This window comes from Macrotis lagotis, chromosome X, assembly GCF_037893015.1.
Source record: "Macrotis lagotis isolate mMagLag1 chromosome X, bilby.v1.9.chrom.fasta, whole genome shotgun sequence".
NCBI lineage: Eukaryota > Metazoa > Chordata > Mammalia > Peramelemorphia > Peramelidae > Macrotis > Macrotis lagotis.
Window position 1 is genome coordinate 48,520,430 of NC_133666.1, and position 15,420 is coordinate 48,535,849.

The 15,420-nt window shown below is 39.5% G+C and overlaps 1 protein-coding gene across 11 annotated transcripts in view; it reads right to left on the minus strand.

Moving 5' to 3' along the window:
* Nucleotides 1-315: 315 nt before the first annotated feature.
* ATRX (ATRX chromatin remodeler) overlaps nucleotides 316-15,420 on the minus strand; it is a 173,032-nt gene continuing 157,927 nt past the window's right edge. For 9 of the 11 annotated variants that reach the window (XM_074208650.1, XM_074208644.1, XM_074208648.1 and 6 more), the window contains 6 exons: nucleotides 9,216-9,365; nucleotides 7,908-7,943; nucleotides 7,199-7,324; nucleotides 5,829-5,924; nucleotides 4,488-4,616; nucleotides 316-3,597 (listed from right to left, as the gene is read on the minus strand). In XM_074208650.1, coding sequence (XP_074064751.1) covers nucleotides 3,316-3,597; nucleotides 4,488-4,616; nucleotides 5,829-5,924; nucleotides 7,199-7,324; nucleotides 7,908-7,943; nucleotides 9,216-9,365 — 819 coding nt within the window. In that variant the 3' untranslated portion in view covers nucleotides 316-3,315. The remainder of the gene's footprint in view (nucleotides 3,598-4,487; nucleotides 4,617-5,828; nucleotides 5,925-7,198; nucleotides 7,325-7,907; nucleotides 7,944-9,215; nucleotides 9,366-15,420) is intronic. The other 2 variants (XM_074208645.1, XM_074208651.1) reach the window with 1 other exon arrangement.

Genomic DNA, 15,420 nt, shown 5'->3' on the forward strand with positions numbered 1-15,420 from the left:
CTGGAGATGCACATGGCTCATTAGGTAGTTGACTACAAACAGAGATAGATAAGCCATCTTCTAGAGAGAGCTGGGATTTTAATGGCATGGAAACCTTCCAGTGTGGGAACTCGATCCACCAATCCAGATGGCAGACAATCTCTGACTAGCAGGTAAATCTTAAGGGGCGGTGGGAGGCACATATGGGTTAAATGGCATTCTTAGAGAAATTCTCCAAGTTAAGGGAGCATTCCATGGGAACACTGATGGCTGCCAATTTTCTATGGAGCACACTGTTCATGGGGCTTCAGAACAATGAAAACGAAGTTCAGGGAATGATGTATTTTGGTCACTTTATTAAATGATATTAAATAGTTTAAAGTTCAACTACTAAACAGCACTTTGAATGGTGAAAACACAAGATAGTATATTGTCATACTTGAATGCTTTTCTTTAAAAACACAATTCCAGTCCTTATATATATATTACAAAACAGCCTTAGAGGAAGAGGTGGACATCTTTTCTACAGTACTTAAGATATTGAATACAGAACTGAAAAGCCGTCTAACAGAAACAAAGGCAAGTCTTCACAGCTGTATGATTTCAGCAGCCAAAGCTGGTTGATGGGACTGAAACATGACTATACAACTGGGACAAAACATATACAATCTCACAATACTAAGCAAAAACGCTTTACATCCAAAGGAAGAAACAGGTTACAAAATGTGGAGAATTTCGCAGGCAAAATTGTATTACAAGCAACATTTTTAATTGTCATTTTTAAGCCATTGCAACTAGTTAAAACATCTAAAACAAATACAAAAATGAGTTTTATTATCTTAATGGTGTATTTGTCTTTAAATATTTGTTAAAGCTTGGTGTTATATTCAAAGCACATAGTATGCAGCTAAAAAGCCAAGTGAGAAGACTGCATGTAAAGTGGTCCAAGTTTTATTTCCAAACCCCTTCTCCTATCTGATATTCTTCATTAATACCGAATTTCGTCCATGGTGAAAAAAAATCTCTTTTAAATATTGCTTAAAACTTACACATCTAAGTCTCTGAGCCAAAAAAAAATCAGACTGTGATGCAAATTCCCAGGGTCTAGACGATCTTATTTACAATATTTAGAACACATCAACAGGATAGACTGTCTTAGAATATCTGTCTCATACACCTCAAATTGTCATTTCTTCCAAAGCAAATGCACATTGGGTTCCCTTTCCCCCAGGGTTCCCTTTCCCCTGACATCCCAAATTCATTAAATCTTGATGAACAACTGGCCAAAGCATCCCAACATACAAAAGTTTCTTCAGGAACATTTCACCACAGAAGAAATTTTATTTAAAAAAATGTGTTTTAGCTGCTTTTGCACCACCAGACCTCACAAATTTTTTATCACAAACCAAAATGTAAAACTTCACAAAAATGAAGTCACTCACAATATTTTAGATGTCAAAATACTAGTTCTTTCCAAACATAAAACTAAAATCATTCAAGAATGATTAAAATAACTCCAACTGTTTTAGCTAATGTCGGCAACTCATGTTGAGTCCAATAACACTTAGTGCCTATGCTGTTGAGCTTTTTTCCCCTCTACAATTCTTTAGCCGTTCATTACCTCTTATGCCACCATCTCAAACATGTTGAGTTTACTTCTATATTCTAATAATCACTTTTTTTTGTAGACACTCCATCAACAAAATTTTACACACACACAAAAAGATGGTAGGTTTACAATACTGATTAAAAGAACAATTTTAAAAAAAAGGTTGATTTCTCAGTAAAATAATTTTGATGGGGTATTAACCTAATGAAATCCATATGAGTGGGAACGCAAAGGTCTAAAATCAACTTCAAGAAAAAAAAGAAGTAACTCATGTTCCTAGGACAACCTAAGTAGGGGTTAGTCCCGTGGGAGGTGGCATTGAGAGAAGAGGGAGAAGAGCATGGAAGCCAGAGATTCTTATCTTGAAGAGGAATGATTTCACAATACTGACAGCACTGGAAATTGTTTAAGCACATTCCTCCTCTGAACTGAACATCAGCAGTAGTTCTGCCATTTTGATGTTGTTTATAAAACAGGGTGTGAACCTAACAACCATCATGACTAGTTTAACCCTTAAATGCTTGGAGCTGGATGATTCTTGGCCTATACCCCATTGCCAGCAACAGGATGAAGCACCACCATCAGCATCAAGCAGGATCATTGTGTGCTTTGTGTTAGTGCTAAGGGGGAGAGGAAGAAAGAGGAGAAGGAAGACGTGGTAGGGGAGAAAGAAAAGGGATGGGAGGGTGATGATGGGGAGGACAAAGAGAAAAGAGGGAGATGGAGGAGAGGAAGGGAAAGGAAGAATTATATGGAAGATATGTGATCTGCGTGTGCTTTGTGTCAGTGCCAAAGAGAGGAGAGAGTGAGAAAAAAAACTAGAGAGGGATGGACAGTTAAAGGAAGAAAAGAGACCCCAATTGGAAGGGAAAGAAAAGGGGGGAGAGGAAGAGAGAACATATTACTATCTTGAAGATAACCCATAACCCTGAAGTTGATTAAGAATTCCAGCACATAGAAGTGAGAATTTTCAATGGCAGAAAGACTAGAGAAGAATCTACCAAATTCTTCAGAAGCTGTAGTTTAAGGCTGTTATTGGAGCAATTGGAAATGCAGGACTCAAAAGGGTCAGAGCAGTGGGATTTAAGATATTGCACTCAATCCTATGTGTTAGAAGAGAACCCTCAGCTTCTAAATTGGTGAATCAAAACAGGCTTCGGACAAGCCCAGTTTAAAGACTTCAGTCAAAAGGACTCTAAAACCATTTCTGTCACTTTAATCAAGAAATTGATTAGGTACAAAAAGCAATCCCTAATTTGAGGAATCAACTCTAATTAAGAACTCAGCTGTGTGTGCATGTGTGTGCGTGTTTGTGTGTGTGTGTGTGTGTGTGTGTGTGTGTGTGTGTGTATACACTTGGAAATTTGTATTCTTTCCTAAGCTGCTTTAGCTCGTAATGACGGCGATGGCTATAAGCAGGCAGAGGAGTTTAGAGAGGAAACCTGGGGAGCTGCTACTGTCATGGAAGGGCTTGTTTTCACTGAAAACAATTTGAAATCTCTCCTGTACTCAACACATGTAAGAAGATTCTAGGCAACATTACTGACCAATGGCAGGGAGAAATGGTCCGACCTATTTAAAGAAAATCGAAAAGCTAATATGGAACATGTCATTTAAGGGGACCAAACTATTTATACAGTTGAGTTCTGTTAAGCCATTGATTCCTAAAAAAATAAAAGATCTTTCTTTCTTTGATTTGAACAATCCTTTGAGCTCTTCGTGCAAAATCACATTGATTTCCCTTGGGAAGGTCCAGGATTTTTGCTTCTCATCGGGGGTGGTGCACGCTGCAGTGGCGGAGGCTGCAGGCCGCCAGCCACCGACTGATACATTCCTCTCATATCAATCTGCTGGTAGTTGGAAGGATTCATGATTAAATTCGGAGGCTTTGGCATCATGAGGTGGTGACTCAGGGCTGCTTGCTGATAAGACATCTGTTGCTGCTGCTGCTGATTGTATTGCTGCTGGAGCCTCCGGTTCATCAGGATCCGCTGGACGCAGCTGATTAACTGGGGACACAAAGTGGAGCTGTGACCACCAAGCCAGCGCCAGAGTCTGGCCAGGGAGCCTGGGGGCCTGGGGGGGTGGGGTGCCCAAGGACCAGCCCGAAAGGGACAACCACCTCGGAACCACCAGTTAGGACTAAGTTCTCTTAATGACTCAACCATTGTCTTGTAAAGCAGCATTTCCTTTAGTTGCTATAGTGACCAGCCTGCCCTCGGGGAAATTACTCCCAAGTGTGAGTTACAGCAGGTCCTCTGTATAGAGCAGGTCTCCTTTGTCAGCTCTTTGAAAATCACACATACTGATGAACAAATAAATATTTCTAGAGAAAAACACCAAAGCCCTTCCAGTTGGGCTAATTACCACCCCAAAGACTCCAATGCTCCACACAGCTCCCAGGGCTTTCTGAGTGATTGGCACCCAGGGCTAGAGCTTGAAGTGGATTCCCTGAAGCCAAGAATCAAAACTGGTTGGGGACAGGCCAATGACAAGGCCAAGGGATGCCCTGGGAAGGACCAGCCCAATCAGCACCAAGGGATTCAGAGGCGACCCTGGCATTACAAATGAGTCTGCCCTGGTTTTAAAAGGGGGGCTGTTGCGGGGACAGGAATACTCGAGCTTAGATAAAGAGTCTTCTAAATCTAATGGATACACACCATTCACATTTGGGGAAGTTGAGGGGAGGAAAGGTTAATGAGGTGTCAGTTAGAAAAACCAAAGGCCAATTTCCTAAATGGAGCGCCACCAAGGAGAACCACGAAGTTTTCAACTTGTGTCCAGGATCTCTCCTCCCAGGAAGAACCAAAAGACAACCTTCCCGGCATATAGTCTTCCACATCCATCAGTTTCGATTCAATGGAATAAAATACAATTTCAACACTCTGAGAACTCTTACCATCTGTTGTTTTGTCAATACATCATTGTAGATCGCTTCTCTCCTTTTCACATCAAGCTCCTGGCTGGCTTGTCTGTTTAATGCCAAAGCTTGTACTTGGGCTTCTGTCAGATTCATGTTTTCCTTCCACTAAATGGAAAAGATTGGATTTAGTCCTAGACAACAGCAATTCAATCTGCAGAGCTCCTAATACTGCAAAGACGGAGTCTTAAAAAAACCTATTCCTTTGGAACATCGATCTAGGGACCAGAATGGTTCAAAAATGGAGTGTCGCAGACTCCTAAATTTCAATTAGGCTGATCATCCCAGAGGTACAGAAGCACCAGGGTGAAAAAGTCAGACATATACATTTCTCTGGTCAATGTCCTGCTTCAATTCCCAGTACAGACCCAGCACCAGTCTGAGCCTATTTCTCCATCCATAAAACTATTCTCCAAAGTTGATGGTATTAAAGAACTTTGTTAAAAAAAAAAAAAAACAAGAAGTCTTTAAGTACACTACAAATGTTAATTGTTCCAGTAATAGTTTCCATAGTCCCAGATCAATCCATTTCCTTTTTTGATACCAGTTTTTCCCCCTTAATTGCCAAGAAAATCTACAATGCACCATCAACTCTACTCTTCTGGTTACTAATATAGTACAGGAAGAATTTTATATCTGATAGAAAATGTAAAGAGACAATGAAATGAATTACGAGCTGCTTTAATTTAAACTTTATCTGTTGCTAATATTTTGGGTAAAACTAGTCAAGCAACAATCCAAAAAACCCCAAGGGAGCTTTTGCCTTTGTCCAGCTGGACCAGATTAAGGTCATTATAGAGGCCCTTTGGCAGGTGCCTTTGATAAGTTAATAGACTTCTCTCAATATAAGGAAGAGCAAAATGAGCAGCTGCTCCAAAAAGGTAGGAAGAGTCAGACTACTATAAAATAGAACAATAGCTGAATTTACATAGAACCTTTCAGTTTTGCAAACTGCTTCTATATCTCATTCGATCCTCACAGCAACCTAGAAAAGTAGGTGCTGCAGGTACAGTTAGCCCCACTTAACAAATAAGGAAAGTGATTTGCCCAGGGTCACACAGCTAGTGAAGGAGTGCCTGAAGGGGAATCTGAATCAGATCTTTCTGGCTCCAAGTTCCAGTGCTTTCTTACTATATAGAATGTATAATGCAGGCATGCAAACACATGTGCCCTTTGTTTCAAGAGGAGGTCTTTATTCTAGTTTTTGTCATCCAAACTTTCAAAAGGGGGCAAAATGATTTTTCAGAGGCCCTTGGTGAACTAGCAAACAAATCTACTGAAGGTGGGGAGGGAAGAAGAGAAAATGTCTATGCAACTCACTACAGCTGAAATGATGTCTTCCAGGGGTTGAATCCTCACTGCAGTCACACTGTTTGTCGCTTCTACAACTTTTTCTCTGCCTTGATTAATGAGGTCCTGGAAGAATTCAGTTACATTAAACTCAATCAACGTTTATGCAATAGTTAATAATATTTTAGTTATTAAAGTAAAAAAAAATGAGAAAAGTACAAGGGATGCTTCCATTACGCAACTTAACAGGCATATCTGTCCTAGCCAAATTCATGGCTGATAATATGGAAGAAAAGACCAAATCCAAAGAAGTAGATTTGTCAGTAAGACAACAAATTCTTGGGAATCTTCTGATTAAAACAAATCTCCCTATAAACCAGGATGACTTTCCCAAAACTATTATTACATTATTCACAATATAAAGGTTCCATTCTATCACCATTATACTTTAACCATCTATTTCGTAGTTTAAAAATATTTCAAGCTCCTAATATCCTAATCCAACTACATATTTGTTGGAGCACCACAGCAGAATATAAAGCCATACCTAATGAAAAACTCAAATCGATATTAACAACCACAATACAAAATCACCCAATTTAAAGGGTGATTTTCCCAGCCAATCAGTTGCCCTATTGGGCTATAATGAAACTACTGGTTGATATGATTCAAGTCAGGTTCCTCCTGTTTCACAAACAGGTTTTAATATATTGGGTTGGTTCTTCACTCATTCATTTGTTCATTAAATAAGCATTTATTAAGTGCCTACTATGAGCCAAATACTGTACTAAGCACTGGGGATGCAAAAAAGAGACAAAAAACCAGTCTTTGCCCTCAAAGAACTTCCAATCTAATGGGGGAGACAACAGCAAAGATATACAATAAATAGGAAATATGAATAGAGGGAAGGCACTGGAATGAAGAGAGCCTGGGAAAAGTTTCCTGCAGAAGCCAGTGAGGTTAGGAGTCTGAGTGGAGGAGGGAGAGCATTCCAGGCCTGGGGGAGAGAGCCTGAGAAAATGCCTTGTTCATGGAACAGCCAGGAGCCTAGTGTCACTTGATGGAAGAATATGTGTTGGGGAATGAAGGGTGACAGGACTGGAAAAGTTGGAAGAGGCTAGCTTAGGAAGGGCTTTGAATGCCAAACAGAGCATTTTGTATTTTCTTTTGAAGGTGATAGGGAGTCATTAGAGTTTACTGAGTAGGACAGTGATGGGGTCAGACCTGCACTTTAGAAAAATCACTTTGGGAGTTGAATGGAGCATCAACTGGGGTGGGCAGAGAGACTTGAGACAGGCAGACCCACCAGCAGCTTAGGGTCCTTTTCAGAGGAAACAATCTGAGAAGCATCCCACTCTAGAACATTGAAACAATGCCTTTCCATATAAGATATTCCTTACTTCAAGTTGCTGATTACTCATTGCTGACAGGGCTCCCAAATTGAAAGGAATATATGGGGTTTGAGAGTTGAAATTCACAGGAGGTAAACTGGTCCCAGCTGGCATGTTGAAACGCATGGTGAGTCCCTAAAAAAAGCCAACAAAAAATTCCAAATTATTTTTCACATATAAATCATATTCACATACTTAAACCTTTAAATTCTTCATCACCATTGTGTTTGAAAAAGAATCTACTTGTCTCAGATCTAGCAAATTATTAACACTCTTCCACACACAAACAAAAGTCCTTTTTTCAGCCGAAACCAAGATCTTATTACATAGAAAGCTCTAAACTGTAAACGCGCCCCTCTTTTTTCTCGAGATTCCCACAGAACTGGGCTTTTCAGAAAATTATGATGACAATTGTAGCATTTGGCACAAGGAATTTTAGGGAGTTTAAAAAGGATGCAGTACAAAGGTAACTTTTCCCATAGCTGAACACACACATTTTTACTAACACTGATTTTTAAAATAATAATTTTTAAAACTTAAGAAAAAAATTACAGTTGTAGACTTAGTAGGCTATAATAGAACCTGCACCCATATCCTGATATACTTTCTGTAATAGCTTAGTTTTTTATAAAAAATAGGCTAACAGAAAATCAACCAAGACCTGAATAATTAGACTTACTGTAACTAGAGTTGGGGTATTAATAAATATAGCGGGTACCTGTTCATCCATGCCCCTCAATGCAGTAATCTTCTCCTGTTAGCAAGCAATGGGAAACCATGGATTGAATGGAGAATAACCAGGTTTTTACCCTATACATCTCCTCAACTGTGAGGTGAGGGGGGGAGGGGAGGAGGATTAGATGATCTCTAAAGTCCTTAGCTCTAATAGTCTTTAAGTCTATGAATTGGGAACACAAACTTGAGAAGATTCAGTGCTGATCTGTTCCCCCCCCAACCCCCACACCCCTCTCCCAACTGCCCACCTGCCCTGCCCCACCCCTTCATGGATTCTTTGGGTCCTGTCTAATTTCTATTAGGCACTCATGAGACCCTGATGCTTTTCCATGGTGTTTGGGAAAGGCAGAATAGTGGAAAGTGGAAAGAAACAGGTAGTGGAAAGACCAAAGGATTTGGAATTCAAAATAGAGCATCATTAATTGAGAGTTGGAAGGCAACTCAAAGTATTTGAGTCCAACTCCCTTATTTAACAGATAAAGAAACTGGCACACAGAGATGGAGTGACTTGAACAAGTTGTTCATGACTGGCAATATATAAACCCAGCTCCTGACTCCAGAACCAATGTTCTTTCCAGTGTACCATGTTGCTTCTCAACTCTGCTATTTGCTCAGTTGATTCTGGCTAAGTAATTTCACCTCTATGCGCCTCAGTTTATAGATCATAGATTTATAGCTGTAGGGGAATTAAAAAGATGTTATTTAGTTCAATCCCCATAATTTTAAAGAGAAGAATTGAGGAAGGGGATGGGTTGGGTTAGTAACTTATCCAATATCATAATACTTACTTGCTTAGCATAATATCTACTTACTATTTAGTAAGTAAAAGAGTTGGGATTCAAACCCAGGTGTCATGTTTCCCAAACTAGTAGGATCTCCCTACTATGCCACACAGCCCGGAAGATCCTTTTCAAGTTTAGATACTGTTGTTCAGTTGTGAGCAACGCTTTGTGACCTCATTTGGGGGTTTTTTTGGCAAAGAAACTAGGGTTTGCCATTTCTTTCTCCAACTCATTTTACAGATGAGGAAACTGAGGCAAACAGGGTGAAGTGACTTGCCCAGGGTCACACAGCTAGGAAGTGTCTGAGGCCAGATCTGAACTCACAAAGATGAGTCTTCCTGACTCCAGGCCTGGAACTCTATCCACTGCAGCGCCACCTAGCTGCCCTAATTGTAGATCCTATCAACCTCTAAATTTCTTCAAGGAATACCCCTCACTGGGCCCTTGCTTCAAGTAGTCAGATTCTAAATGAGGACCCCATTTACCACTGGGAAAGGGGGTATCCTTACCTTCTTTTCAGCTTCATATTCAGCCCAAGCTGCTTTCCTCTCCTCCTCAGTCAATTCTTCTTCTTCTTTGTGGTCCAAAAGAGAATCATGCTCATGATATCCTACAATATGCTCTTTATGGATCTGAAGCAATTCTGCAAGGATTGTGTCCTGTTCAGATGTAAAGAAGTGATAGAGCATGAAGTTCTAACAATGAAATGCATGCCACAACACTAAGAGCTTCTGCTGTTGATGCAAGACATTTATCCTGATAGTACAATTAAAAAAGAAAAAAAGAAATGCCAAGGAGATACAGAGGACCCCACTGCTTCAAGGGTCTGTAAAATTTCTTGGCCATGGACATTGCTCTCGTGAGATAGATTTTGCTATACCCATATCACAAGAGGATCTGTTGAAGAGCCTGGGTATCTTAAGCCCATAGAAGGGACAAGGCTACCATGTGGAGAGAGGATTGATTAGTCTTGTTCTGTCATTGCTCCGGGCACTACATTTTGGGGCCAAACAGAAATCCTATAACAACGAGAATATAACAAGCATGGTTCCCCCAAATCTTCCTGTCTGTGTAGTTTTTGATGCTTATAGACCACCCAACTGGAAACATTCACTATGTAGTTACTAAGATCAGGCTAGATATAAGGATCTGAGCGTCATCTGCAAAGAAATGGCAATTGAATTCCTAGGCACTTATTAGATTAGCAAGTGAGAATGTACAGAGAAAAGAAGAAAAACCAAGATAAGGTCTTAGGGAACTCATGGCTTGGGAAAAGTGATATTAAGAATGATCCAGCAGGGGCAACTAGGTGGCGCAGTGGAGAGTACTATTGGCCCTGGAGTTCAAATCCCACCTCAAACACGTAATAATGACCTAGCTGTGTGGCCTTGGGCAAGTCACTTAACCCGGTTACTTTGCAAAAACAAAAACAACCAAACAAAAAGAATGTAGGAGCAGTCAGACACATAAGTGGGGTAGAGTTGGGGTTTACAGTATTACAAAAGCCCAGAGAAATGTGTGGTCAATATTGTCAAATGCTACAGAAATGTCAAGTTGGATAAGGATTGAGAAGGGGCCATTGGATTTGACAATTAAGTAAGGGGTTCAATTGAATAGTAGAATAAAAAACCAAGGGTCAGAGAAAAAAGAGTGGGAAATGAGAGAGCACAGAGAATTTGTCTGGAGGTTGGCAGTGAAAGAGAAGTATAGAATGATAGCTGGAGCAAGTGTGGGCTTTTATTTAAAGAATGAGGTTGATCTGAGCATCTTCCCAAGCAGTAGAGAAATAGCGGACAGGGATTACTAGAGCAAGTTCTGGGAGAGGATGGACTTAAGGACCAGCTATAGAGACAAGGCTAGGCAAGGAATAAGACATTGGGGCCACAAGGAAAAATATGGTTTAGAACTCTAAAAGTACTAAAAATACATTCTCATTCATGGGCCTGGTACAATGTTTAATGGAAGGTTACACAATATCAGTAGATGAAGGTATTATGTATTCAGCACATTTAACTGATCATCCCATAGGTTAGAGTCTGTTCCAGGGCTATTAGGCTCCCCACCAACAAGATTCAAGGGAATGAACAATAAGATCAGCTAACTTCTAGTCAAATCCTTACAATAACTGTTTAAAAAAAAAGATTGACAAAAGCAAGGGTCAAAGTCTTCTCTACAATTCACTTAATGGAACTAGCATTTTGTTGTTCTCTAACTTTACTGCTGTCTGGTAATAATTTTTTTTTCGTAAGGCAATGGGGTTGCCCAAGGCCACACAGCTAGGTCATTATTAAAGTGTCTGAGGCTGGATTTGAACTCAGGTCCTCCTGACTCCAGGTGCCCTATCCACTGCGCCACCTAGCCGACCCAGGCAATAAAGTCATAACTCCTCAGTTCTTAGCTCTTATGCTCTCCTACTTTATTTCACAATAGAGAAGCATATATTTCAAATTACTAAGAAAGAAATGTCTACTGTGAACCAGAATTTGAGTTTATTGTTAGAAGGCAGTTAGGAAGACCTGAGTTCAAATCCTGTTTCAACACTTACCAACTGTGTGAGCCTGGGCAAGGCATTGAACTTGTCTGCCTCAATTTCCTCACCTGTAAAATGGGAATAATAAAAGTGCCTGCCTCCTAGGGTTGTCATTACAAAGATCAGATGAGATAATATTTGTGAAGTGCTTAGAATAGTGCCCAAAATATGTGTTGTCATTTTTTAGTTGTATCTGATTCTGTTACTCCATTTGGAGTTTTCTTGGCAGAGACATTGGAGCGGCTTGGCATTTACTTCTTTATCTCATTTGACAGAGGAGGGAACTGAGGCAAGCTTAGCTGAAAGTTAAATTATTTGCCTAGTCTCATAGTTAGGAAATGTCTGAGGCCAGGTTTGAATTCAGGGAGATGAGTCTTCCTGACTCCAGGCCTAGTTATACTCTACAGCACACCTGGCTGCCCTTGCCTAACATAGAGTAGGTGCTTAAGAAATGCTTCTTTTCTTGCTTTCTTATGCCATTCCACTGAATCTTTCTAACTTAGTCTATTTGTTTCCATAAAGTAAACAAGAATAATAGTACAATTTCTTTCCTAAAACAAGTATATTTTAAGGGAGCAGAAGGAAAAAATGGAAGAAAATCAGAACATACAAATGTAATGGAATTACATTAATATTTGTGTATATGATTATGATATAAAGGCAAAAAGCATCAACAATTTTTTCAAAGAAAACATTAACTACTATATTACACATTGAATATTTACTTCTTTTTAGAAGTGAACACAGATATTCAAGGTAGTATTAATTTCTCAATCATCCTATGATTCCAGGCTTGGAGTTGGAAGGAACCTTAAGGGGTTATCTAGTCCAATTCCCTTAATTTACAGATAGAAGGAAACTGAGGTCTGACAGAGATACTGCCAAGGTCACACCTTAGAAAGGAACAAAGTGAAGCAGTGAATGCAGATCCTTCCCTCATTATTACTCTCAGGTTTGATTTGGGGGCAGGAGAAAGTAAGGGACAGAGTTGATGAAAGTAAAGTTTTGACCAAGCGGACAGCTATAGTGAATTGTAATTTTCTTTTAATACAGGCAGCACAAATTTATCACAGAATGGTAGAATGGGAAGGAAACCCAAACATCACCTAATCCAAACTCTCAATTTTACCAAAATAGAAATGCATTTTTAAAATGCTCCTAGGATGGTAAAGGGGCCTTCTGGTTCATCTAGTCCAAAACCCTGAGGAAAGTGAAGGTCAGGAAGTTTAAGTGGTAGTCATCTTTAGAAGCCAGGAGAACCCGGAGTCTCCTACTTCTATTAATGACAGTTAAGCTGAATACCTATTCTCTAGTCCCTTATTTTTACAATGGGAAAACTGGGGCCTACAACTAAGTGATTTGTCCAAAGTTAGAGAGAATGGTAGACAAGGGACTCCAATTCAGTTTTCAGATTCCAAATCCAGAAATCTTTCCCCCATATTAGGATACCCTGAATAGTCTTCTCTACTCCTTTTTTCTTCCCCAAATCCTCATCCTGGGAAAGTTCCATCCTAAACTCCAAGGTGAGATTTTCCCCACTTCCGAGAATGAGAAGTCCTCTAATAGGTCAACCAGGATGACTGGAGAGGGGTTGATAGCAGGATCCATGCTCGTCCCCACATAGGCATTTCAAACATCTGCAGATTAGAGGGAAGGAATGTGGCAGTTGCCAACATATTCTCTCTCTGCCAGGGCACTTCTAGAAGGGAAGATTGCAAAGCTTGAAATGCCACATCTCCCTCCAGTTAAGCAGTTTGTTGGCAGGATTTCCCTGTCAATACCCTCCAGGCTCTTCAGTGATGGCATGGCACATGAGACTACCCACAAGAATTTTTCTCTTGCACACTCTTATCTTTTTGGACTGAGTTTTAGTGGGTTTCAATAAAAATTTATGCATTTATCCTTTTTGTGTTTTTGGACTTCTGACAAGTGTACAAACCGCTACTGGATAAGCATTCCTTTATTTAAAATTTTATCAATATTTATTAAATTTATTAATAATTAATTTATTTTTATTAAGAATTTGTTAAGAGCTTGCCATGTGCCAGACACTGCTCTCAGGGAGATTCCATTCTAATTTCGCAAACATTTGCAATGTGCCTACTATGTACAAAGCATTTAAACAGAGCTTAGAAGATAATGACTGCTAAGAGGAAGAAAGCCCTAGAGAGTAGGGAGATAAGGAAAGACTGGGAATCTATGGAGACTATTTGGGCAAAGCCACCTGATCTGACTGTCTGAGTGAGGCTGAAGTTTTGTACTTTATCTTAAAGGCAACAGTGAGACCACTAAAGATTCTCTCTCTCTCTCTCTCTCTTTTTTTTTGGCAAGGCAATGGGGTTCAGTGACTTGCCCAAGGTCACACAACTAAGTTCGTATTAAGTGTGTGAGGCCACATTTGAACTCAGGTCCTTCTGACTCCAGGGCTGGTGCTCTACCTACTGTGCTATCTAGGTGCCCCAGTCTTTGATCCTGTTGATCACCTTCTTGATAGTGTGCTCTATCCACTGTACCACTTAGCTGTTCCTGAAGGTTCTCTTTTTGCAATTGTAGGTAGGACAGATTAGAAAACTGAGAGATTGGAAACCAGACCTATTGGAAAGCCACTGCAATGGTTCAAGTAAGAGGTACTAACAACCAGCGTGGTGGTCAAAGAAAGTGGAGAAGAAGTGATAAGATTCCACAACTAATTGGATATAAGAGGATAGAGGGAAAGGGAAGAGGAAAGGATGACTCAAGCTGTGAAAATGGGAGAGAAGGGTAATGAAACCCTTAAGAGAAATAGGGCAATTTGAAGGCAGATCAGGTGTAAGGGGAGAGATAATGGCTTCTCTTTTAGAAACATCGAGAGAGATATCTACAAGACATCTAGGTAGTTCAATAGTAATGTAGGACCACAGTTCAGGACCACTGCCCAGGCTGGAGTCATGAAGAACCAAGTTCAAATCCAGCCTCAGACATGTCCTAGCTCTGTGACCATGGGCAAGTCACTTTACCCTGTTTGCCTCTGTTTTCTAAAATGGAGATCATAAAAGCACCAACTTCCCTGGGTTGCTGTGAGAATCAAGTGAGAGAGTATTTGTACAAGTGGTTATCAAAGTATCTGGCACATAGTAGGTGCTATGTCAGTGTTAGTTATCATCATGATTATGATTAGTCTACACCTTGGCTAGACTTATAGCAAATAGCAAACAGTACAGAACCAGTAGGATCACATAGCCAGAATTCAATCTGATCGCTGACTATATTCTTAAGTCTATTTTGATTTTTGTTGATGGTCAGTTGTTTCAGTTGTATTTGACTCTGCTCCCCCTCACACCAACCCAGACCATAAATTTAGCTTTTAAATCAGTATTTTTCCCCACCCAGAGCAGGGCCTACACAAACAGAAAATTAAAAAAAAGTTTAAGGATTTCTAGCATACAAATCACCATTCACATTTGTATTTTCCTTGTAGCCATAGTTCAGCATACAAAGTCTATGATGACCCTAATATAATCTTGGGATACAACAAGAAAATAATGGGATCAAAAGGAAAAAAGTATGGATAACAGGATACAATGAGAAATTAATGTCTAGAAAAATCTATATATAGAAAGTTCATACAGTGCAAACTCTTAGTCCATTATACAATACTTACACTATGTGGAGAGTGTCTTTAAAACCAACATATGTAACAGTTGCTATAGTAACAATATTATTGAAAACAAAATAGAATATAATCCATATTCACTTGGCCAACAAAGTCATCAAAATGTGGTTTACATTACATCCAAATATGTATGTTTGCTTTCTTTGTTTAAACTTTATTTTGTACTAAATAAATGACCAAATCTGAAAGCTGAGAAAACCAGATTTACTTTGTAGATAAAATGTTTTAAAGGTGACTAATTCAATTAATCAAACAGAACTAATGATAAATTCAAATGAGAATGAAAGTAATCAATATTTTAAAGCATGTATCATCACAGCATTTTCTTATCAAGTATTTTGAATGCAATTCTACCAGGTGGGGCAAAGGAAAGACTATTTAGGAAAAACATTTGCACATAAACAAATGTTTAAACTTGACTTTATGTCTAAACTCAAGATTTTAATACTTAGAACATGTCATTCTGTGCTAAAGTTTAAATGAGAAATTAACTGTACTCCTGTGGGCTACTTGTCTACCAGGGAGATGAGGC